Below are 23,671 nucleotides of genomic sequence, written 5' to 3' on the forward strand. Positions count from 1 at the left end.
ACCCTAGGTGGGGTTGGCAAAAGAGTTTGCGTGTTCTCCCCGTGTCCCCTAGGGTAGGTACCCTCACAAAGAACATGCAGTAATCCTGGTCTCTATACTGCCTCCCCCTGGTCAACCCGGGGCGCCTGATGGAGGGGAAAGAAAGAGGTGGGAATAACGTGTTCCTTCCACGCGCTACGTCTAACCGGGGAAACTCCCCCCTGTCAGGTGATAAGAAGCGGCCTGCTCACCCCTCATGCATTGAAGGAAGCATGAGCTCAGTTCTGGGCTCTCCCCAGGCTGGCAGAGGGAGAGTAGCGCCCAGGATTACAAGTTTATAGGCAATTGGCACTGGGTGAAAAATGGGTTACAAAATCATGGGACGAAAAAAAAGGGAAAGAGAAAAAAAAAGAATCACATTTCAAGGGAATGTGGTTCAAATCTGATTGTATGTGTTTTAATGTTGTTCAGATGTGATCAAACCCTAATCTGATTCCAACCTGGATAGACCAGATAATGGGATTTGGTCTCTTCCAGTGTGAACGTAGCCTAACAGACACATCTATTGATGAGTGAGACAAACAAGCCGGGACCCTCGGTGGTGGACGGGGGGGGGGGGGGGGGGGGGTGGCGTTTTCTGAAGCTGACACATCCTGGAGGGATGACAGAGTGCTCTCCGCTCCGCTCTATACATTAATTATCAAGCGCTGTCCGGAAGGCACTTTGTCAAAAAGATTGATGGGACGCGCGTCAGAATGAGAACAAATCCAACTTGGCTGGGGTTAGGGAGGGGGGGGGGTGTACTGAGAGAGGGGAGGGCCTCTTATTCTCATGGGGCGAACGTGATGGTTTGTGTGTGTGTGTGTGTGTGTGTGTGTGTGTGTGTGTGTGTGAGTGCGTGTGAGTGCGTGCGCGCGCGACTGTGTGTACGTGCGTGCATATGTGCGTGTGTGTAGTGGATGGGTTTCAATGCACTGACATCTTCAAGGGAAATGTAACAAAAAGGCTAGTTGGGTAAAGTATGTGCTGGCCAGGATGTCACATGAACATCTCTCACAGCATTTATATCAGAACCAAGTCAAAGAGCCTCTCTCTGAGAGGTTCTTATAGGAGATAACTTAGAATAAAAGGCCGCGGTTCATTCATGTCCATAGAAGCCCAGGTAATAATCACTGCAGTCGTTCTTACGGCCCCTCCATTGATGCCGCCGCTAATGAGAGAATTGACATTCCAGACGAGGCCGGCTGAACTTATGTGAACATCATTTAGAATGGTCATTGAGACAAGGGCGTTTAATGCTCTAATGAGAACAAACCATTAAGTGTGTGTGTGCGCGCGCGTGTGTGTGTGTGTGTGTGTGTGTGTGTGTGTGTGTGTGTGTGTGTGTGTGTGTGTGTGTGTGTGTGCACGCGTGTGTGTGTGTGCGTGTGCGTGTGCGTGTGTGTGTGTGTGTGTGTGTGAAAGGAGAAAGTGATAGAAGGGGTGAGGCCTGCTCTCTCTGTGGGATCATTACACAGTGTAGAGAGGAGGAGGAGAGAGAGGGAAGGAGGGAGAGAGAGAGAGAGAGAGAGAAAGGTTGAAAGGGAGCAGAAGGAGAAAGAGAAGGAGGCAGACAGACAGAAACGCGCAGAACACCCAGGCAGAGATACGAGGAGGAGAAGGAACTCGACACTTAAACAACAAAATGCCCAATTTCGCAGGCAACTGGAAAATGAAAAGCAGTGAGAATTTTGACGAACTGCTCAAAGCGCTCGGTAAGACGATTTAGATGATTTTATCTCTCTCTTTAATTCATTATAAGACCTGAGGCCTGATTCTACCAATGCCTTCTGAATCAGTAGTTCTCACACTTTCAAGATATTTTCAAAAATGTTCAAAACATTAAGGTTAGTTGGCTCTCATGCATTGAAGAAGGCATGAGCTCGGCTCAGGCTGGCAGGGGGAGTGTAGCGCCCAGGATTACTTAGACAATTGGCACTGGGTGAAAAAGGGTTGCAAAAAAAAAAAATATATATATATATATATATATATATATATATATATATATATATATATATATATATATATATGTATATATATATATATATATGTATATATTTTTTTATTTTTTTAATGTTCAAAGAATAAAGAAATCTAGCAAAAATAGCAGATGTACAAGCTCGCAGGGCGGCACGAGCTTGTAGATCTGCTATTTTTTAATAACCAACGCAAACAATCTAAAATGACACGAACGCTTTCCCTGTTTCAATTGGTTAATTCAGACCTATTTGAGAACTTGAAAATAAATCATGCGTTTGTGTTTCAGTCTCGATCAAAAAGACATTTGAATCTTCCCCAAATGCTTGATTGTTCATTAAATTATTATTTGAAAGTATCAATATTGTTAATATCAGTATGAAGTGTCTGCTGTTTGTGCAAAAAAATAAAGAATACATCAATACAATAAATGAATGAATAATTGAATAGATATTGACTTTCTGACCTCCAGCTGTGTTTATGATTGTTAAATGGATTTATAAACCCTAAAAAAAAAAAAGGTGGACAAAGTCTGTCTATTAGGCTAAGTCCATTTCTCTGGAGGATCCTTTGACCAATGACATGCATGCATTTACTGTTGTAAGGTGACTGTACATTATATAATATAGATTATATCACAGACTGGCTCACAAATATGATCTACTGGGCAACCATGTGTGATCATTAGCAACCTATCTGTTGACTTAATAGTCCTGGGGCCAAGCCAGATTTTGGTACCACCTAAGGTGGCCGTACATTTTTGGTATTTTCGTATTCCTACATGTCTCTAGTTTATATTTTGGTATGATACATCTTCCAATTCAGTAGCTTAATGACAGTAATCACTCTAAACCGGCTAATGTATCCGGTAGGAGACACAAAGTAGAATCTTTGTGTCTCCTACCGGAAATACACCCGGGCATCAAATTATTGCGACAAAAAAACAAATATATCCATGTATTCAAGGCTTCATGGGGTGTGCAATTGATAGAAAATAAATCATTTTTTGGGTGAACTCCTCCTTTACGTTTCCCAGGGGGACTCTCTACCCATTCAGCTATGACCGCACTAGACCGAAGGAGGGTCAACTTTTACAAGCTTATGGAAAGCAGTCTTTTTGCAAACACCAAAAATCTGAGAAGTTATCAATTGCACACCCCATGAAGCCTTGAATACATGGATATATTTGTTTTTTTGTCGCAATAATTTGATGCCCGGGTGTATTTCCGGTAGGAGACACAAAGATTCTACTTTGTGTCTCCTACCGGATACATTAGCCTGTAGGTAGTGATAACTGCCATTAAGCTACTGAATTGGAAGATGTATCATACCAAAATATAAACTAGAGACATGTAGGAATACAAAAATACAAAAACTTTACGGCCACCTCAGGTGGTACCAATTTGTGAAAATAACAGTGTTGTGTTGGACTTGGCCCCTGGACTATAAAGGGATATTTCACTTTAAAAAAAGAAATTGGTCATTTTATCGTCTATTCAGGCTTTTGTGAGCCCCTCGGACAGTTTTTAAGTTGCTTGATTCAGTATTTAGATATTTCATATTCATTTTACCAGACACGCCCCCTTCCTATACAAACCCGTTGTAACTTCAAACTCCATTTTAACCATGTTAGATTCATCAAAAACACCCGTCCTTGGTTCTGGTGACTGATGTTGTCCTTCTAATGTGTGAGGAGGCCGGGTTTTTTTCGATTACGTTTTTATTTATTTTTAATATTTCTTGGGGAAAATGAAAATAATTAAATACAATTAAAAAACATATTAAATAACTGAAAAAAGTAATCGAAAAAACACGGCACCCTCACGTATTAGGAGGGCAGGATGAGTCACCAAAACCAAGGACGGGTGTTTCTGATGAATCTAACATGGTTAAAATGGAGTTTGAAGTTACACTGGGTTTGTATAGGAAGGGGGTGTGTCTGATAAAATGAATATCAAATATTAAAATAGGCCTACTGAATCGAGCAACTTAAAAACTGTCTGGGGGGCTCACAAAAGCCTGAGTAGACGCTAAAATTACCCAAAAATGTTTTGGAAGTGAAATATCCCTTTAAACATCAATTTGCAAGTTTTTTCTATATACTAATTGTACCCAAGGATCAAGGTGGTCGTTATTGTTACATCTTGTACAATGGTACATAAAACTACACTTTATTTTGTTCTGGTTCATGAGACATTGTAGCAGAATTAATAATAATATTAATAATTATAATAATAATAATAATGTATTGTAATAATGTAATAAACATAATGTACAATAACAAGGCAAAATTAAAAAATGGAAATGAAGAAACAGAACAGTTTGACCGTTGTCCTGGGCAAAAGCTTCTTACTCCTAGGTTATAAACATCTATTATAAACCTCTGTGTGCATGCAAAAGCTGTAACATGCACAGTCCATTGTGCATACAAGTATTTTCATGAGGATCTTTGTTGCTGCAGCTGCAGCAGTATATTTCTTATGTTAATATAGTGACAAGAGAGGAAGATTGAAGTCCTCTTTTATGTGGTAAAGGTGGCCTAACATAAAGCGTGACTCACAGGGCAGGATGCATTGGATGTAGCATGGGAGCGAGGATTAATGGGAAACAAATCAGAGCCTTCCCCTTGTCTCTAATTGTTTGTACTGTAACAGCGTGATCCAGCAGGGTTAATAGCTTCTCCCCCGGTCATCAATGGCGGGACAGAATCTATCAAGGTCTTTAACAGCAGAGCTTAAACAAAACACTGTGACTCCGGCAGAATTCCTGGCACTCATCACCTTGTCATTGCATCCATCTCGGCCCCCTTGTGTTTGCAACATCTGCTGATAAGAATCTGCTCTGCAGCTGCTTGAGGCTCTGCTTTTATATGAAACCTGACAGAGATTTAAAACTGTGATATGTTCCTTTACCCCCCCTGACTACTTTCAAGAAATGATGTGACGGGTCTTTACTGTACAAGGACCCCCCGTCCGAGGCCCCCACACCTTTGTCACTTAATGCAGTGGTTTTCAACCAGTGGTCCTTGAGGGAGTACCAGGGGGTCCCCAGCAAAATGAGTTAATAGCGTCACAATCATTTTTAACCACTTAGCCTTTGACTATTCAAAAATAGCAGATCTACAAGCTCGTAGCGCGGCACCGAGTGCCGCGCTACGAGCTTGTAGATCTGCTATTTTTGAAAAACCTTGAAAGAGTGTCCATATCTTTGAATATTTATATTTTTTAAAGCGAAAATTAACTGATATCTTTGCTTCTGGGGGTCCCTGGCACAAAACATTTTCAAATGGGGGTCCACGGCCAAATGTATATCAATTTAGGGGTCCTTGGCATGAAAAAGGTTGAAAACCACTGACTTAATGCATTCTTCTGGAGAATTTACCACTTGAACTCTAGTGTCCCTATTCCGGTGGCGAAAATAGCCGTGGCGATGTGTTGTGAGCTTGCAGATCGGCTATTTTCAACAAAGATAATGTATTATGGATGGAAGACATGAGGGGGCCTAGTACAGAGCCCAAGGGGACCCAGATCAACAAGGCATAAAGAAGTCCAAGTGGTTTTTAAGAACAATTCCACCCCCAAAAGTTAATTTCAGATGCAGTTTTTTTCTAGTAAAACATGCTTTTTTTGGCTCCAGCCGCATACAAAAATGTGTGAACATTGTACTTATCGTCAGAGGTGAAATGAGGACAATCTAAACTGGGGATGGTAGTTTGGTAGCTTTCAACTAGTTAGTGGTTAGATTCTGAAATCAGCCAAATCTGCCACCGCCATTTTTCCCTCTTTCTCCTTTGTACATAATTGTATTTGTATGTTGATCAATTGAATACATAGGACCACAATGGTGGTGTTTTTGTGTTATCTTTTTAGCCTAATGTCTGACTGTAGCCTACCACATGTCTACATTTCTGGCTAATAAAATATTCAATCAATCAATCAAAACCACGTTCAATCTGCTGTCCCCATTTTGGGCGTGTCATTATAGGCAATGAGTTATTTGATTTTTTATCTTGAAAACAGGTCGCAATGCAACATCATTTTGACATTTTTTAGAAGCTTTGTACTTTGGCTATTTTCATTATTTGTCCTATAACGATTAAGGAAATATATAGATATGCCTTAAAGGAACATTTCACCTTTAACATCATCTCCAAAATGGGTCTCCACTAATGCTTACTATGGCACAGTGTCATTTATGTCCCTGTTTCTCACATCATAGTTTTTTTCTGTGTGTCCAGGTGTGAACGCCATGCTGAGGAAGGTGGCGGGAGCCGCGGCCTCCAAGCCCCACGTGGAGATCAGGCAGAACGGGGAGCACTTCTACATCAAGACCTCCACCACCGTGCGCACCACCGAGATCAACTTCCTCATTGGCCAGGAGTTCAACGAGGAGACCGTCGACGGCAGGAAGGTCAAGGTAATGAATTATTATTGGCCCGTGTGAGTCAGGATTCATTTGAATTAAGATAGAGAGCCTGAGGTGTTTGGGTGGCACAGGGTTAAAGTACCTGTGTCTAACACCGTGGAGTCTAGATGTTTGAATCCACCGTGGTGCATCTGACTTGACTGAGTGTCTACTCCAAGCAGTGTTGATTTTGACACAAGTTTTGATTTAGTTTTAGTCATAGTCTTTTGAACAAAATTCCGTTTATTTTTTGTCATATTTTAGTCATCTGAAATGTTTTAGTTTTAGTCTAGTTTTAGTCGACTAAATATCATAAGATTATAGTCGACTAAATCTACAGTTGATTTAGTCGACTATAATGTACTTTGGCGGTGCCTTGCGACACGTTGTGAGCTTGTACTGTAGATCTGCTATTTTCAGAGCGCAATACCCGAGCGCAACCAAACATTCTACTGGATCTCTTCTCCGCTAGTCCCTCCCTAACATTTTGGTCAAGTTTTTATTTGTTGACGAATTTGTCAACATATTTAGTCATAGTTTTAGTCACCAAAGCTTAGTTTTTATTTCGTTTTTGTCAGTGAAAAAAGGTAGTCGACGAACATTTTTCGTCAATCAACACCTTTCAGGCCACAACCTCCCGGAAAATAATCATATTTTAGTATTGCTTATAAGTGAAATAGAAAAGGATCAATCGGTGGTCTTTACTATCAAATCGGCCTCAGGATACAAACATCTGGCATCAGTCAAGACTCGAGCGAATGACTTGCAACTGGAGCGTGTTTAGTGTGTTAACACAGACCTTCCACATCATCACGATGCTTCACCACTGACCCTCATCCTTTTAGCTGGATGAAGCAGAGGAACCACAACAAAGTGCTGTCATGTTCAACCACTCATCATCTCCTCTGGTGGACCGGAACCAAGTGCATCTACTTGAGTACTAGTACTGTGCTTAAAGGAGTAGTTCTATCAAGTACACACCCCATGAGGCCTTGAATTCATGGAGATTTTTAGTTTTTCTCGCATTCCTGAGCCAATACTTTGATGACCGGCCGCCGGCGGAGTCTACTCAATTGACCTGCATTTGAGTAGACTCTGCCGGTCATCACATTATTGGCTTAGGAATGAGACCAAAAAACTCCATGAACTCAAGGCTTCATGGAGTGTGTAATTGATAGAAAATAAGTCATTTATTTGGGTGAACTACTCCTTTAAGTACGTGTGTCTTTTGGAAGCTTATGGGTCATTTCAGAGGGGGAGCAGCCGGCGCGCCTATGTAATTCATTTTCAATGAGAGGCCGGCGATTATTTGGGACGCGCAGAGAAGTTGAGGGGCCCTAACACTTTGACATCTTGTAAATCAGCTATTTCAGCAAATTTTGACTGACTGACTGACTGACTGACTGACTGATTGATTGATTGATTGATTGATTGGAAGTATCTATAATTTGACTCAAGTACCAGGGTTGAGTACTTAGTCCACCACTGGATGAATGTAAGGGCTGTGTAATCCAGTGGTGTAAACCAAGTACATTTACTCAAGTAACATTTTGAATTCTGGACTTTTACTTGTAAGAGTATTTCTACATTGCAGTATTGATACTTTCTACTTAAGTAAGAAATATGAGTACTTTTTTTTATCACCACTGGTGTGTAAACACGAGGAGGAGGAACCACAGCAGAGTGCTGCCATGCTAAACCACTCACCATGTCAGGTCATGTGGTCCACAGAGCAGTGGTGGAAAGTAACTAAGTACGTTTACTTTAAGTACTGTACTTAAGTACAATTTTGAAGTATTTGTACTTTACTTGAGTATTTCCAATTTCCAATACTTTTACTTCTACTCCACTACATCTCAGAGGCAAATATTGTACTTTTACTCCACTACAATTATTTGAAAACTTTAGTTACTAGTTACTTTTCAGATATAAATTATGATATTATAAAACATACATTAACCACTTTAGCCCTATTTTATACCTGGGCTATTTGAAAACAGCCGATCTACAAGCTCACAACGCGTCGCATCGCAACGCGTTGTGAGCTTGTACTAGATCTGCTATTTTCAAACATTTTAGTACTTTTACTTTTTGTACTTTAAGTATAATTTGATGCCAATACTGTTGCACTTTTACTCAAGTAACATGTTGAACACAGGCCTTTTACTTTTAACAGAGTATTTTTATATTGTGGTATTGCTGCTTTTACTTAAGTAAAATATCCGAGTACTTTTTCCACCACTGCCACAGAGCCTGGCCACGTGGGACACGGAGAACAAGATGAGCTGCAGACAGACCCTCCTGGACGGGAACGGACCAAAGACCTTCTGGAGCCGAGAGCTGAAAGGAGAGGAACTCATCCTGGTGAGTTACTATAGAGACTCATTGTTTAGTCATCATTTCCTCTCAACTAACCAGTACAAGGTGGTACTATTATCCATGTGCACAAAGCAACTCACATTAAAGGGATAGTTCACCCCAAAAAAATGTTTTCCTATCGATTACTCACCCCATGGAGATTTTTTTTTTTGTCGCATTCCTAAGCCAATAATTTGACCAGCGGACCTGTAGACAGTGGTTCCGGTAGGAGACACAAAGGAGACTCTTTGTGTTTCCTACCGGAACCACTGCCTGCTGGTCATCAAATTATTGGCTTAGGAATGCGACAAAAACAAAAAAATATCCATGAATTCATGTCGCCATGGGGTGAATAGATAGAAAAAAAGTCCTTTTGGGGGTGAACTATGCCTTTAACAGATAATGTAGATGCTTTTCTACAACTACGTTACAAAGGTCAAATCTTTGACCATAGCTAAAATATTAAGGCTATATTGCCTTTATTAATCCTGTGGGGGGGGGGGGGGGGGGGGGGGTTCAGTTTCGGCTTCACCCAGGTGATAGCTGCTCAGATGGTCATGTTGAGGTAATCATGTTGAGCCCATGGGAGGAGCAGTCACTTACACTTTGAGAATAGACTCAATAGGTGATTCAGGGGGCAAACTGGTGACCTTCTGGTTCCCAGGTGGCCTCTCTCTACCCACTCAGCTACTGCCACCTTCTCTCTCTCTCTCTCTCTCTCTCTCTCTCTCTCTCTCTCTCTCTCTCTCTCTCTCTCTCTCTCTCTCTCTCTCTCTCTCTCTCTCTCTCTCTCTCTCTCTCTCTCTCTCTCTCTCTCTCTCTCTCTCTCCTCTACCTCGTGGAGTGGAGAACGTAGAGGAGATGAACGCTCACTCGTTAGTCATCATTTCCTCTCAACTAACCAGTTAAAGGTGGAGGAGGAGAGATAAACATGTCTGTGGTGGGCAGCTATGACCTCATCATGTGTACAGAGAATGGCCTTATTGTGCTTTTAACCCATTAAGGCCTGAGGTTACGATTCTACAAATGTCCTCTAAACAGTATTCTGAAAAACGTATGTCGTTGTATCAGTGGTTCTCAAACTTGTTCATGTCAAGGACGGACCTCCAAAATAATGAATACATTTTTACACACAACCCTCTCACAGTAAAGAGAATCGACTTTGAATCGAGAATCGGGTTGAATTGAAAAAAAAAATCGTAATGGAATAGTGACCCCAAGAATCAGAATCGAATAGTGGGATACCCAAAGATTCACAGCCCTAGATTTAAACCAGAAACACATAGGCCTATCGTTGCTATCGGCAGTGGTGGAAAGTAACTAAATACATTTACTTAAGTACTGTACTTAAGTAAACTTTTGAGGTATTCCACTATACCACCACCACTCCACTACATCTCAGAGGCAAAACATGTACTTTTACTCCACTACAATTATTTGAAAACTTTAGTTACTTTTCAGATATAAATTATTATATTATAAAACATACATTACCCACTTTAGCCCTATTTTGTACCTCGGCTATTTGAAAATAGCCGATCTACAAGCTCACAACGCGTCGCGATCTGCTATTTTCAAATATTTTAGTACTTTTACTTTACTTTTTTCAAAAGTACATTTTGAATTCCAGACTTTTACATGTAACAGAGTACTTCTACATTGCAGTATTGATACTTCCCCCCCCCCCCCGTAAATTAACGCCAGAAGCGACGCGAAACGACGCGTTTCGAGCTTGTAGATCTGCTACATTAGTTTTTGGGGAATTTGAATCCTGGAAAGTAACAGTTTTGGACCCAACTGAGACGATATGAAGGTGGCATGAAGGTGTGTTTCCAGTTCAAATCTGCTATGGGAAACAGACCCCAAAACAGAAAAAGGGTTATATGTCTGTTTCTGGAAAAGGGAACAATAGTTATGAGTCTATTGACTGTCTTGTCAACAATTAGAATATGAAGGATCTGTTATAAGACGTTGACCTTATAATACACAGTGATGTAAGGAACACAGCTGCAGCTAAATCTAATTAATGATGGGTGTGTTAGATTTTAGGCATGTTGTTAATGTTCATACTGACAATACTGTGGACTACTGTGGTTGGTTCTGGACACATTCAAATCTAACACACCCTATTATTAATTCAATTAGCTGCAGCTGTGTTGGTTGCTAAGGCTGTCATGTTTTTAATCTGCTGTGTTTTTTTTAACCTGAACTGGAAAACAAAGCTACAAAACAGACTGGGGTTACAGTACACGGTCCCTGGAACAACATATTTTGAGATGGGGGTCCGCGGGCAAATATTTTGGGGATCCTTGACATGGAAAAAAGTTTGAGAACCACTGATTATAGCAGTATTAAAATATAAACCTTTTTTAATTAGAAGACATTTGTAGAATCTCCAGAAGCAAAGATTAGAGTTACAAATGTTCGCTAAAAATATATATATAGGCTATTCAAAGATTTGCACAAATGTTCAAGATTTTTCCAAAATAGCAGATCTACAAGCTCTTAGCGCGGCACTCTGTGCCGCGCTAAGAGCTTGTAAATCTGCTATCTGCGATTAAAAAAAACCAAGAAAAGATGACACTTAAGTCACAATGATGAGATAAAAAAAATCCTAGATGATTTATGGTCTCAAATCACGACATTTATATCCAGGCCCCGGACTGGACAGCAGCCAGGAGGACACTGGGAAAGAGAGGGTGTAGGAGACACAGCACAGAATGGAACAGCTATAGGCCACAATGCAGCTCCAGTACAGTTTGTGGTGGACGCACTGACTAACCGCTGATCCACCGCCATCTGATCTGACACGCCCTGACATCTCATTTCTACGTCCAGTCAGAGCCAAGCCTGGATGTTCATGAGGAGGTGCCTGTGATAAAAAAAATCACACCCAGTGTGAAGTGGGCGGTGTGTGGTCATCACAAGAATGACTCACTTTAAAAAAAGGATAAATGACTTTTTTTAAAGTCCATACTGCTATTCATAGGGCTGCACATGTGTCATGTGTTTCGCTAGCCAATCACAGTCCTGAATTTGCAAAGTCAGCCAATCACATTACAGTTAGTGGTGATGACACTAGCTGTAATGTGATTGGCTGATATGAAAAAAGTATCGATTTGCATTAACAATGGAAGGGTTAGGGGGTACACAAATGTTTTGGTCGGTGTCCAAAACTCACTTATAGGGGGCGGCTACACCGCCCCAAAAAAACAATAAACGTCTTTCAGTCAGCAGCTCAGCCACAACGACTTTATTAGCATTGCGTTCTAGACGAGAGCCTGTCTGTCTGTCTGTACGAGTGTCTATCTGTCTGTCTGTCTGTCTGTACTGTACTTGTGTCTATCTGTCTGTCTGTCTGTACGTGTGTGTGTGTCTGTCTGTCTGTCTGTCTGAACGAGTGTCTGTCTGTGCGTACGTGTGTCTGTCTGTCTGTACGTGTGTGTGTGTGTGTGTGTGTGTGTGTGTGTCTGTCTGTCTGAACGAGTGTCTGTGTGTCTGTCTGTCTGTCTGTCTGTCTGTCTGTCTGTACGTGTGTGTGTGTGTGTGTGTGTGTGTGTGTGTGTGTGTGTGTGTGTGTGTGTCTGTCTGCCTGTCTGAACGAGTGAGTGTCTGTCTGTCTGTCTGTCTGTCTGTCTGTTCTTTACGTGTGTCTGTCTGTCTGTCTGTCTGTTCTGTACGTGTGTCTGTCTGTCTGTACGTGTGTCTGTCTGTGTGTCTGGACTAATCTCACAAACTGATGGTCTGATCTGTTCTGGTCTGAACTCTGAACACGTTGTGAGCATGTGGGTCGGATATTTTCGTTATATGCCATACGACAAAACATTATGCAGTATATATATATATATATTATATATATAGGGCTTAAGTGGCGTTCATTTTTTAAGTTAAATTAAAAATCCACACTTTTCCAAGTTAAAAAAAGCGAATTGTTTCACAAGAAGTATGATCATTTCCTGCAACACCTCTTCAACAGCTCCATGGAGACTGGTCTGTGAACTCTGCTGCACTGGTACCAGTTAACATCACACCATACCTTACATTCACATCACCAACACCACCCTTACAGTCACTTCAGTCACTTATGGAATACATCGTACCTGTAAGAGTAGTTTTTTACTCTACTTTACATAACGTACCATCAGTGGCGTGCACAGACATTTTGAGGGGCAGGTGCTCAAGTAAATTATACTTTTTTTTTGTTTACTTGGTCTGCTCTTTTTTCCCTCTACACCTATACCTCTTTGCCAAAAATAGCAGATCTACAAGCCCACAACGCCTCGCAGCGCGAGGCGTTGTGGGCTTGTAGATCTGCTATTTTTGGCTAAAGTTCTCCTCAGAAAAGGGATGCTAGGTTTCGAGTGGTTATGGTAAAAAGAAAAATCATATCACATAAAGATTTGGTGGACCCCCTGTAGTAACTCTGAGGACCCCCTGTTGAAGACCCCTGCTGTAAACTGAAAAAAAAAACTTTTCTTTTTTATTTTTTTCAAAAGGGCACTTCTGGTCAAGAGGGCAAAGGGCAGGTGCTCTAGCACCACCTAGAGTCTATCTGTGCACGTCCCTGCGTACCATGTGTTCCAAAAGTTAGTGAATCGTCTCTGTCGGGGGGGAAGCCTCATATGACTAAAACTGTTAACTTTTCAGGATTAAAATTCAAAAATTGCAAAAGTAGCAGATCTACAAGCTTGAAACGTGTTGCTTCGTGCTGCGTTTCAAGCTTGTAGATCTGCTACTTTTGATGTTTTTGAGTGACGCTGTAGTATGAACAGAGAAGGACGTTAATTTAGGGGAAAAACACAAAAAGTTAAAATATGGAAGGAAGAGGTTTCTGCCCCGACCGTGAAAAACGTAAAGGTAAAAAAAAAAAGAACACTTTTCAAATGATTCGACTACATTCCAAATTGTTACTTTTATCCTTTTTTATTTTTCTATTTATCAAACGCACATTCCATTTGTTTAATTCACTCAGAGAGAAGCTGCAGCGTATTTGGTTTATTTCTATTGTGGTCGACGATGAGCAGTTATAATTTTCTGATTATTTAAACAATTAAGAAGTACTAAAAGTATCAATACTTTTACTCTTTCATTTTTTGGCCGCTCTAAAGCTATTGGTTCTCAAAGTGGGGTCCGAGTGCCGCGCTATGAGCTTGTAGATCTGCTATTTTTTTTTAAAACCGTGAACATTTGCGCAAATCTTTGAATATATACTGTATATATTTTTTAAATTAACATTTAAAACCCATTAAGACCTGGAACGCATCTGTGTCACTTTAGATTTCTTTGGCTATTCAAAAATAGCAGATCTACAAGATCTGTAGATCTGCTATTTTTGAAAAATCTTGAAAACATTTTTTTTTAGATTTTTTTTCAAAAAACTAGGATTAGGATTTAGAAATCATTTTTTAAGAATCGCCTCAGGTTAACTAAAATCTTTGCTTCCCCCAGGGGGGTCCCTGGAACAACATATCTTGAGATGGGGGGGTGGGTGTGTGGGCAAATACATATCATTTTGGGGGTCCTTAACATGGAAAAAAGGTTTGAGAACCTCTGCTCTAAGCCAGGTCTCTGACCAACAGCTTGATGTGCTTCCATGTAAACACTGTGAGGAGGGCCTGTTGGTGTTTTATAGACCAGATGGACAACAGTCCCTGGTTCCAGTAGAACGCTGGAGTCCAGGTCCTGACGTGGTGTTTCATCAGACGCTGAGTAATACTCCCTGTGGGGAACGTACAATCAGCCAAACACTGCAAACAAGAGCCTCTCTGCTGTGACGGGAGGCACGTTTCCTCGCCGTTTGGTGGAAACCTTGTATGTCCACGTCCAGTGGTGTAAAGTAACTAAAGTACGTTTACTTAAAGGAGAATTCCGTTCATTTTAACTGTTATGTTTGATGTGCGTCAAATCACTTACCAACGTAGAAATGAAAATCGCGTGACTCCACAGATCCCCCTATCGACCCCCACCGTTGGCATGATAGTAGGATTGTGGATAGCCCAAATTCGCCTATTTTAACAAATGCAAAGTCTGTTTTTTTGCTTCTAGTACTCATTGTTGAGTCCCATGATAATGTAACAGGCGCTAAAACTCCGAGAAGCTAACGGCTAATAACAGAACAAGCTAATGCTGGGGCTGCTTATCTCTCTGCATGGCAGCCCCAGGTTGCCAGGTTTTACTTGAATTTCCAATTTCCAATACTTTGAATTCTACTCCACTACGTCTCAGAGGCACATATTGTATTTTTACTTCCACTACAATTATTTAAAAACTATAGTTACTAGTTACTTTGCTGATATAAATGATTACATTAACCACTTTAGCCCTATTTTATACATAGGCTATTTGAAAATAGCAGATCTACAAGCTCACAACGCGTCGCGATGCGACGCGTTGTGAGCTTGTAGATCTGCTATTTTCAAACATTTTAGTAATTTTACTTTTGGTGCTTTCGTCACACAGAAAGCAAAGCGCCACGCTTTGAGCTTGTAGATCTGTTACTTTTGCCATTTTTGAATTTGAATCCTGAAAAGCAACAGTTTTGGACATGTGAGGTTTCCACCCGACCAGGGGGCGTCACTACCGTCACGCAGACAACGCGGTTGCGGCGGTTGCGTTGGGGCCAAGGGGCAAGGCTTGGATATTTACGATGAGGCCAACACGGAAGCTTATGAATGGCCAGAGTGGCGCTGTTTTACCCTGTGCCGACCTGAAGTGTCAGAAAGAATTTATTTTAGCGCAAGTGAATGGGTTTTTGACAAACTTTAGACTAGATTTTCTTACCGTAATAAAAATTGTCATACATTCTATATGCTTCCAGTTGCTAGTTTAAAGTCTCCTTTCAATCATCATGATATGCGTTTTGCTAAATTATGGTCCCATTTATTCTAAAATTGACGATAAAGTAGGCTATGCTCCAGGAGGGGCGGGATGATTTGATTGACAACCTACACAACCAATAGCATTCATTCCCCGCCCCCGCTCTTGATTGACAAGCTACCCAACCAATAGCATTTTTGGGGGTGTTTTCCGGTTCGCTGGTCACGTGTCTGGTCTCAACCAATAGCGTTTGAGTTCCGGACGTGGCCAACTGTATATATTAACGATGGAGGAATGCATGTTCCTGAACTATCGGCTTCATTTTCGTTCTGTAGAAAGCAGGGGAGTGGCTTTGTCCATTCTTTTTTACAGTCTATGGTTGGGGCCCATGACGTTAGGGGCCCATCCCCACCCAGGCAAAAAATAAAAAAATAAAATAAAATTATATATAAAAAAAAAGAATTAAAAAATAAACCTGGTGGGCCCTTAACATTGTAATTGTTAAGTAGTTGTTACAAAACCGTTGTTTATGTACCCGAAATCCATCACAAACCACTAAATAACCGCAAAATTTTCGCGCGCGCGTGCATGCGCGTTCATGAGGGCCCGCTGTGACCACCTCGCGTCGGGGCCTACTGTTGTCTCGTTACGCGACTGCACCCGACAGAGACGATTTATAAAAAAAACAGAAAGACTTCACCACTTTCAACCTGGCCTCAGTATTTTGGGCATGTCATTATATGCAAATATAATAAAAGCATAAAATAGCCGATCTACAAGCTCACAACGCCTTTTTGCTACGCGACGCTCTTGTACCAGGAAGTAGAGCATTAACGTACGGGGAAAAAAAACTATGGATATACAAGGTTTCTGCCTGACGACAGCATGGATTTGTAGCAGAGAAGCGAGGCTTTGAACCAGCATGTTTTTTTTTTTTATTGAGGAGGAGGGTGTGAGTCTATTGGATCCATGTGTAATGAGACAGATCTGCTGGAGAAGGGTTCTGATTTTTACCAGATAAGATCATGAGTTTTGCTCTGGTACCAGAACAGGTCACATTGCACTGTATACTCTGTGGTTTGGTCCTGTCAAAACATTCATTCCTTCATGTCATGCTTAAAGGAGCGGTTGTAAGGGATATTTTTCTGTTAAATTAAGTGCTTGTTCAGTAACAGTGTTAAAAAGCTCTATATTGTGATAGTAATCACAGTTATAGAGTGTTTTGTTCAGTAACAAGGGTCTCCCGGTCGGGATACCAATCCAATCAGGAAGAGAGAACACACAAGGATCATTTACAGCATTGGTTCTCAAAGTGGGGTCCGGGGACCCCCAGGGGTCCTTGAGGGAGTTCCAGGGGGTCCCCAGCTAAATGATAGATTATTAGGCACCAAATGGACCCTTATGGGTCTGTAACTCTGAGAGTGTACAAATGGAACCAAATGCCATTTGGTTCCATTTGTACACTCTCAGAGTTACATTGACATAGATTTTACAATATAAATTGCGGTCCAAGTGATAGAAATGCCATTGTAATGAGGGTCTGTAGCCCTAAATGCATGTCAAACTGGGGGTCCTTGAAATTAAAATGGTTGAGAATCACTGCTAGAGCCGTAAAACATCTTCTCTTATGGGGGTCCGCGGGCTAATACGTGTCAATTTGGGGGTCCTTGACATGAAAAGGTTTGAGAACCACTGATTTCCAGTACCAGCTTCAATTTCTTTGTCAATTTTCCAGTTACAATTCATCCAGTTTAATGTCAAATCTTTATTCTCGAAGGACATTGAGGTTGCCCTCATTTGCAGTGTCGTCGAGATACATCACAGTACAATTTCATTTTCACATCAATATTCATATCAATGATAAAAGAAGATAAAACAGAAACGAAATAAAACAACCTTTCCCCTATCGTGTGATATAACACAATAAAAGCAGTTGCTGACACTTGTGGGTAAGGTCTGCAATCAAGGATTTAAATTGACCGTATGTATGTTTCATCACTCCCAATTTCACTTGTTTATTCTCTCTCCTGATTGGACAAAATTAGTATCCTGACCTGAAAATGAATTTTCTGTTTACTAAACAGCTGGAGAGACAGGGGAGAGCCCTGTTACTGAACAAACTCTCTAGCAATGATTACTATCAGATTATCTTTAATTTTTTTTTACAAAAACTGATTGAGAAATCTCAAAGCACAGACGTACCACCAGTCCTTCAAGTTCAAATACTACTTGAATTATGAGTCAGATTACAAAATGACCTCTGTCATTCCAGCTGGGAGATGCTTTGAGTTCAAATTTCAAATATTTTAATAATGCCCGCAGGGGGCAGTCGGTTCAATATGAAATCCCCCCAAATAACACTAACCGAATTGTTACTTATATTTGAAATGAACACTGTACGTATAAAACCTGTGTGAGTGATGATTGAGGAAGCAAGCAGCATTATTGAATCTCCTATATAGCTTTGTCAATTCATTTTAACCACTTAAAGGGATATTACACACACACACAAAATGTGGGACATGTTATCGTCTACTCAGGCTTTTGGGAACACCCCGGACAGTTTTTAAGTTGCTTGATTCAGTATTTAGATTTTATCAGACACGCCCCCTTCCTGAATCAAGCAACTTAAAAACTGTCTGGGGGGGGGGGGGGCTGACAAAATCCTGAGTAGACGATAAAATTACCAATAAATGTTTTGAAAGTGGAATATCCCTTTAAACCCTATTTATACTCCATTGACCGGGGTCCCACAGGGGTCCATATTAGGACCCTCTTACCTTACCTTTTTCCCCCTCTACACCAAATCTCTTAGCCGTTCTACACCAAGCTCACAGCGCTGGTTTCATAGTGTTGGCTTTCGGTATGCTGTTTTGTTCTCACTTTGTCATGCATCATTCAGAGTCCTCTGTAAACAGAGAGAGAGAGAGAGAGAGAGAGAGAGAGAGAGAGAGAGAGAGAGAGAGAGAGCAGCCATGTGTTGTTAGAGGGAGAGGCTAACAGATCTAATAGATCCCTGCAGTGTAACACAGATGATGACACAACTTCTAACGGGGGGGACTTTCCTCTCATGCTTGTTGTGAGCAACAATAACTCTTATACTACAAGTTCTGTTTTCACCACATGAACCCTAGCAGTTGGGCAAAAAAATAGCCGATCTACAAGCTCACACAACGCATCACACGCAACGTGACTCGTTGTGTGAGCTTGTAGATCGGCTTTGCGTCATGAGTACGTCCACATCAAAAAAGAGCTTAATGATCGATCAATTGATTGCGTTCTGGCTTGGATCAATACATGTTAAGTTCCTATCTATCACAATGAGAAGAAAAAATGTCTATGAATTTTTGAAGTGAAGGAGGAGGAGGGGGGGGGGTCATCATCTGGCCGTGGGACGGCTCTGTGAGCTGTCCTCCTGCCCGCTGGCTTTAATGGGCCTCATTGATCATGTGTGGTTGAGAAATGCCGATGGGCCCTGATGCTATAGCGTCCACGTTAATGTGTCCCTGGACGTCCCGCCACCGCGCAGGCAGCAGATGGAGTCATCATCCTCCAGGCCCTCATTCTTTATGGCCCGGCCTGGCCAGCCATACGTGTCCCTGTCAGCAGCGTTGCCAGATTTAGCGAGAGAAATAAGCAACCAGATCTTATGAAAACACGCCTAAAAGAAGCGACTAGGCCACATGAACACTTTAAACCTATTTGCATCGGCTATTTGAAAATAGCAGCTCTACAAGCTCGCAACGCGACGCATTGTGAGCTTGTAGATCTGCTATTTTGAAAAAAAGTGGAAAATGCGTTATATTTTGGAAACATTTCAACAACTCAAACCTGGCACAATTTATTTTCAGAAAGGGGTCCGTGGACAAATACAATTTGAGGATGCTTGATGTGAAAATGTTTGAGAAACTGGTTTAAACAATAAAAACAATAGGAAACAAGCCCAAATAAGCAACTACACTTAAGAAACAAGCCCAAAAGAAACGCAACCACCAATATTTACAAGGGACTTGACAGATTTCTTCCCCCCCCAAAGTCGCTTATATAATATAATAAGCAGACATGGCAACACTGCCTGTCAGCTCTGCAGCGTGCTGTAATATGGCCCAGCCAGCCATACGTGTCCCTGTCAGGTCCTCCACATGCAGCCACGGTGCTGTAATGATGTTCCTGTGGAGCTGACAACAACTTCATATATCATGTTACCATCACGCTCCTAGGACTGACGTAAATCTGCACTCTCACATTCACGCCTAAACGGCTGAATATGTCAAACACACCCACTGCCTTTTATCATTCTGTGATTTTCACAGTAGTAGTATGTGACTAGCAATTACTTGTGACTACCAGTTATATATGTGAATACTGTAGTGACAGTTGCTTGTGTGACTAGCAATTCATTATTTGAATACAAAAATATGTGACCATCAATTCTTTTGTCACGACTCACTACAAATTACTTATGCATGACTATATTCACGTGACTACAGATCATTTTTATGTGAATATAAGTATTTATGTGTGACTACCAATTCTGTGAAACAAGCCCACACAGTAAAATCCTCAGCGCTCACAACACGCAGTGATGCGATGCGTTGTGAGCTCATAGATCTGCTATTTTCGCTATTTTCTAAATGTTTTTAAAATAACAAATTATAACAAATTCATTACAGCGACGAGTCCGTTGTACAAGGCAAGAAAAAAATTAGACTGTCTGTTTTAATTTTGTCATTTTTTCTCCACTTTTTGTTTCAGATGTTTGGAGCCGATGATGTGGTGTGTACGCGCGTCTACGTACGCTCTAGCTGAACAGCCTGCACCGTCACCACTACGTCACGTCATGAATATACCCGTCTATATACAAACATATGTCACCATACAAAACGTCATGTTGCAACATATTATGACCTGATTTGATATTCAGAGTGCATCGTTTACACAAACATAACTATACAACACAACTGGACATAGCTATAATTTTCCTTATATTTAAATTTTGTTCACCTTTGGAAATAAAAGATGAAAATTATTATCCGTTTGGGTAATATTGTGGTATTTTATGTCCGTTCTTACATCTTCTTACCATACAATTGTGTTTTTATGTACTTAAAGCTCAACCTTGGTAGAGGTTTGGGTTGTGTAGTTACCTTGCCATGATGTAACTAGTGCAAATGGTGAGATATCTTGCTCCATTGATTAGAATCTGATCATCCAAAAACAGTCAACACATTGAATATGCTCTATGCATGTTTTTTTAGGCTCCGTTCCATTTAGTGTAGCACAGTAGTTCTCAAACTTTTAAATTTCAAGGACCCCCATAAGTCTGAGTGTACAAATGGAACCAAATGGACCCTTAAGGGTCCATTTGGTTCTATTCGTACACTCTCAGAGTTACACACCCGTAAGGGGCCATTTGGAACCCCCTCAAGGAACCATGACCCACTGGTGTAGCAGAGTGTTCCCAGTGAGCCAACATGCAACAATATCAGCACCCTGTTTGACCAGAATGGAACAGAGCCTTCATTAGTATCATTGGTAAGACCTGTGAAGGAAGTAAGGAAGCGGACCATTTTCTTTCCAATATGGCTGCTGAGCTTAGAGCCTAATGACACGATAGCAAAACCTCTCAAAGTCACTGAGAACAAAAGGAGTTCCACCGCTCCTCAGACAGATTTAAGGCAGGTCTGGTGCATCACAGGAGCGGGTCCATTAATAAAAGAGGCTTAATTGTCCGAGCTGCTCCGGTGTCATCTTCTCTCAAAGTCACTCTTTTAGCACATAAACAAGCGCAAACAAAGCAAAATCTGCCAATATATAACATCACAAAACACAGTGCAGTACAGCAATTAATACATTTTTCATAGCAACATGCTCATTTAGCTATTTGTATTAGGAAGACTGGGTCTGCAGAAAAAACTAAAATGCTGTACCAGGTTGTTGTGTTAATCTCTCAAGACAGATCGCGCTAACTGTCAGCACCACTGCCCTAAACATGTAGTAGCGTTGTTAGTAGGAATAAACACACTACTGCCCTAAACATGTAGTAGCGTTGTTAGTAGGAATAAACACACTACTGCCCTAAACATGTAGTAGCGTTGTTAGTAGGAATAAACACACTACTGCCCTAAACATGCAGTGTTGTTGTTAGTAGGAATAAACACTGAAGGAACCCGGGAGGACGTAGACTAAGAAAGGGGAGGAGCCAAACCAAATTCCTGTTACTACACAAAAAAGGAGGGCAAAAACTATTAACCTTATGGGTTCCAAATCAGCTTTGTTTGCGCTCATTTGTGCAAAACCGTACCGCTTGTCAATGAAGACACGGTTTTTGGATGATCAATTTCTAATGAATGGAGCAACGAAGCAAGATATCTGACCAATTGTAATAATTACATCAAGACAAGGTAAATACACAACCCAAAACTCTACCAAAGTGTCACTGTGTTTAACAACTTAAACCCTATATACTGTGTTGACCCGAGTCCCCCAGGGGTCTAAACTTGATCCAGTCCGCAGAAATTGTCATCGCCAAAAATTGCCGATCCAGAAACTTTCGAAAAATTGCCGACCCAGAAAATCGCACGCTTGAAGATCACCTTTTTTTTCCCGCCGCATGTTCGGATATTATGACACACCCAGAACAGTAAAGCTAGAGTTGATATGATTAACAATAATATTGTTTATATTATAAACCAGGGGTGGCCAACTTTGAGGATGGAGGGCCACTATAATTCCAAACTCACTCCAGAGGGCCACATTGCATATACTGTCGGGCAGACAACTCTTATCTCTGTATTTTAACTTTTTTCATAAATTAATGCTGTACTTCGGCATTCTATGTCACACAAAAGTAGCATAAAAAATAGCTGATCTGCTATTTTTGCTATTTTTTAATTGGATCCTGATTTTTTTTGCTATTTTTTCATTGGAATCCCGAAAAGTAATTTCTTTTATTTAATTTGAAATGCATTTAGTTATACTTACGGTATGTTAACTTTATGAACCTAAATACAAATACATTAGACATCAAAAATACATAACATGTTTTAATACTAGTCATTAAGCTACTAATATAGACTGAAGTAATTAAAGCCGGTCATGTTTGCATGTTTGGAATTGTAACAGCTGAAATCAATAATATATCAGTATTCCGATATTAAACTGCGGGCCACATTAAGTGAATGTGGGAAAGAATCAAAAAACACACATAAAGGACAACTACATGTCAGTCTATTCAAAGGATACTTTAATGCCAAACACCATACTACACTAATGTACAACATCATCAAAGGTAAGAGCAGACAACAGTAGAGACATAGAATAGGGTACAAACACTTTTATGTACAATCCAGCTCCCCCACTACTTCCTGTGGTTATTTCCAATATTAAACAACGGTAAATATAAAAAAATAAAAACCAAGTTATAAACTGTTCAAAGATTGTCTACAGCTGGTTATGTTGACAAGTTGCCTTAAAGGAGTTCCTTCAAATTGTTAAATCCAATGTTTTGTTAGGAAATCTAACCACTTAAGTTAAACCCTACTACGAGGCTGACCTGGAGTCTCTCAGGGATCCAAACTAGAGACATTTCTGTTTTCGCTCTTACATTAAATATCTTAGCAGAGAAATAAAAATAGAAAATCGACAAGCTCACAACTTTCAGCAGAAAATAGCCGATCCACAAGCGTCCACGACGTTGTGTGAGCTTGTCGATTGGCTATTCTCAGCGAAAGTTTTCCCTAGAATATACGGATGGTTTAAGTGGCTGCAGGGGCGATTTATTCTTACTTACTCACACGCTGTGAGCTTGTAGATCTGCGGTTTTCGGTACACCAGGCACGCAGTCGTTGGGAAGAGGGCTGCTAATGTATTCTCACACCGTAATGTTAACACTCTCCTGACCTTGTATAGATCCGCTTTATTGCAGGGTGTTTGGGTCGTGTCCAGTTTGAAGACAAACTGAGACACTTGTGTAAACAGATGGTATATAAATAAGATCATGGTCAGGGAAAGAAACACACTGTGATGCTCTAGCAGACGACACGCCACGATACGACGCCGTGTGAGCTTGTAGATCTGCCATTCTCTCGTAATGTTC

The 23,671-nt window shown here is 40.9% G+C and overlaps 1 protein-coding gene and 1 long non-coding RNA gene across 2 annotated transcripts in view; one reads left to right on the forward strand and one right to left on the reverse strand.

Moving 5' to 3' along the window:
- Window positions 1–22,931, reverse strand: part of LOC311046781 — a 120,228-nt gene extending 97,297 nt beyond the window's left edge. The window contains exon 1 of the long non-coding RNA XR_014600925.1: window positions 22,919–22,931. This is a non-coding gene — a long non-coding RNA (uncharacterized lncRNA). The remainder of the gene's footprint in view (window positions 1–22,918) is intronic.
- Window positions 1,528–20,603, forward strand: LOC311062147 (cellular retinoic acid-binding protein 1-like). Its single transcript, XM_084080980.1, has 4 exons — window positions 1,528–1,733; window positions 6,233–6,411; window positions 8,650–8,763; window positions 20,329–20,603. Exons 1-4 carry the CDS (start codon window positions 1,664–1,666, stop codon window positions 20,380–20,382), a joined length of 417 nt encoding a protein of 138 aa, XP_083937106.1. The 5' UTR covers window positions 1,528–1,663; the 3' UTR covers window positions 20,383–20,603.
- Window positions 22,932–23,671: the final 740 nt, after the last annotated feature.

The sequence above is a fragment of the Gymnoscopelus microlampas genome, assembly GCF_963454915.1.
Source record: "Gymnoscopelus microlampas genome assembly, chromosome: 1".
Lineage (NCBI taxonomy): Eukaryota > Metazoa > Chordata > Actinopteri > Myctophiformes > Myctophidae > Gymnoscopelus > Gymnoscopelus microlampas.

Bases quoted from the DNA above. Each gene is read 5' to 3' on its own strand.
- LOC311062147 (XM_084080980.1), top strand. From the start codon at position 1,664: ATGCCCAATTTCGCAGGCAACTGGAAAATGAAAAGCAGTGAGAATTTT. The intron at 1,734-6,232 runs GTAAGACGATTT...CTGTGTGTCCAG, and splicing joins CGAACTGCTCAAAGCGCTCG to GTGTGAACGCCATGCTGAGG. The intron at 6,412-8,649 runs GTAATGAATTAT...CCACTGCCACAG, and splicing joins TCGACGGCAGGAAGGTCAAG to AGCCTGGCCACGTGGGACAC.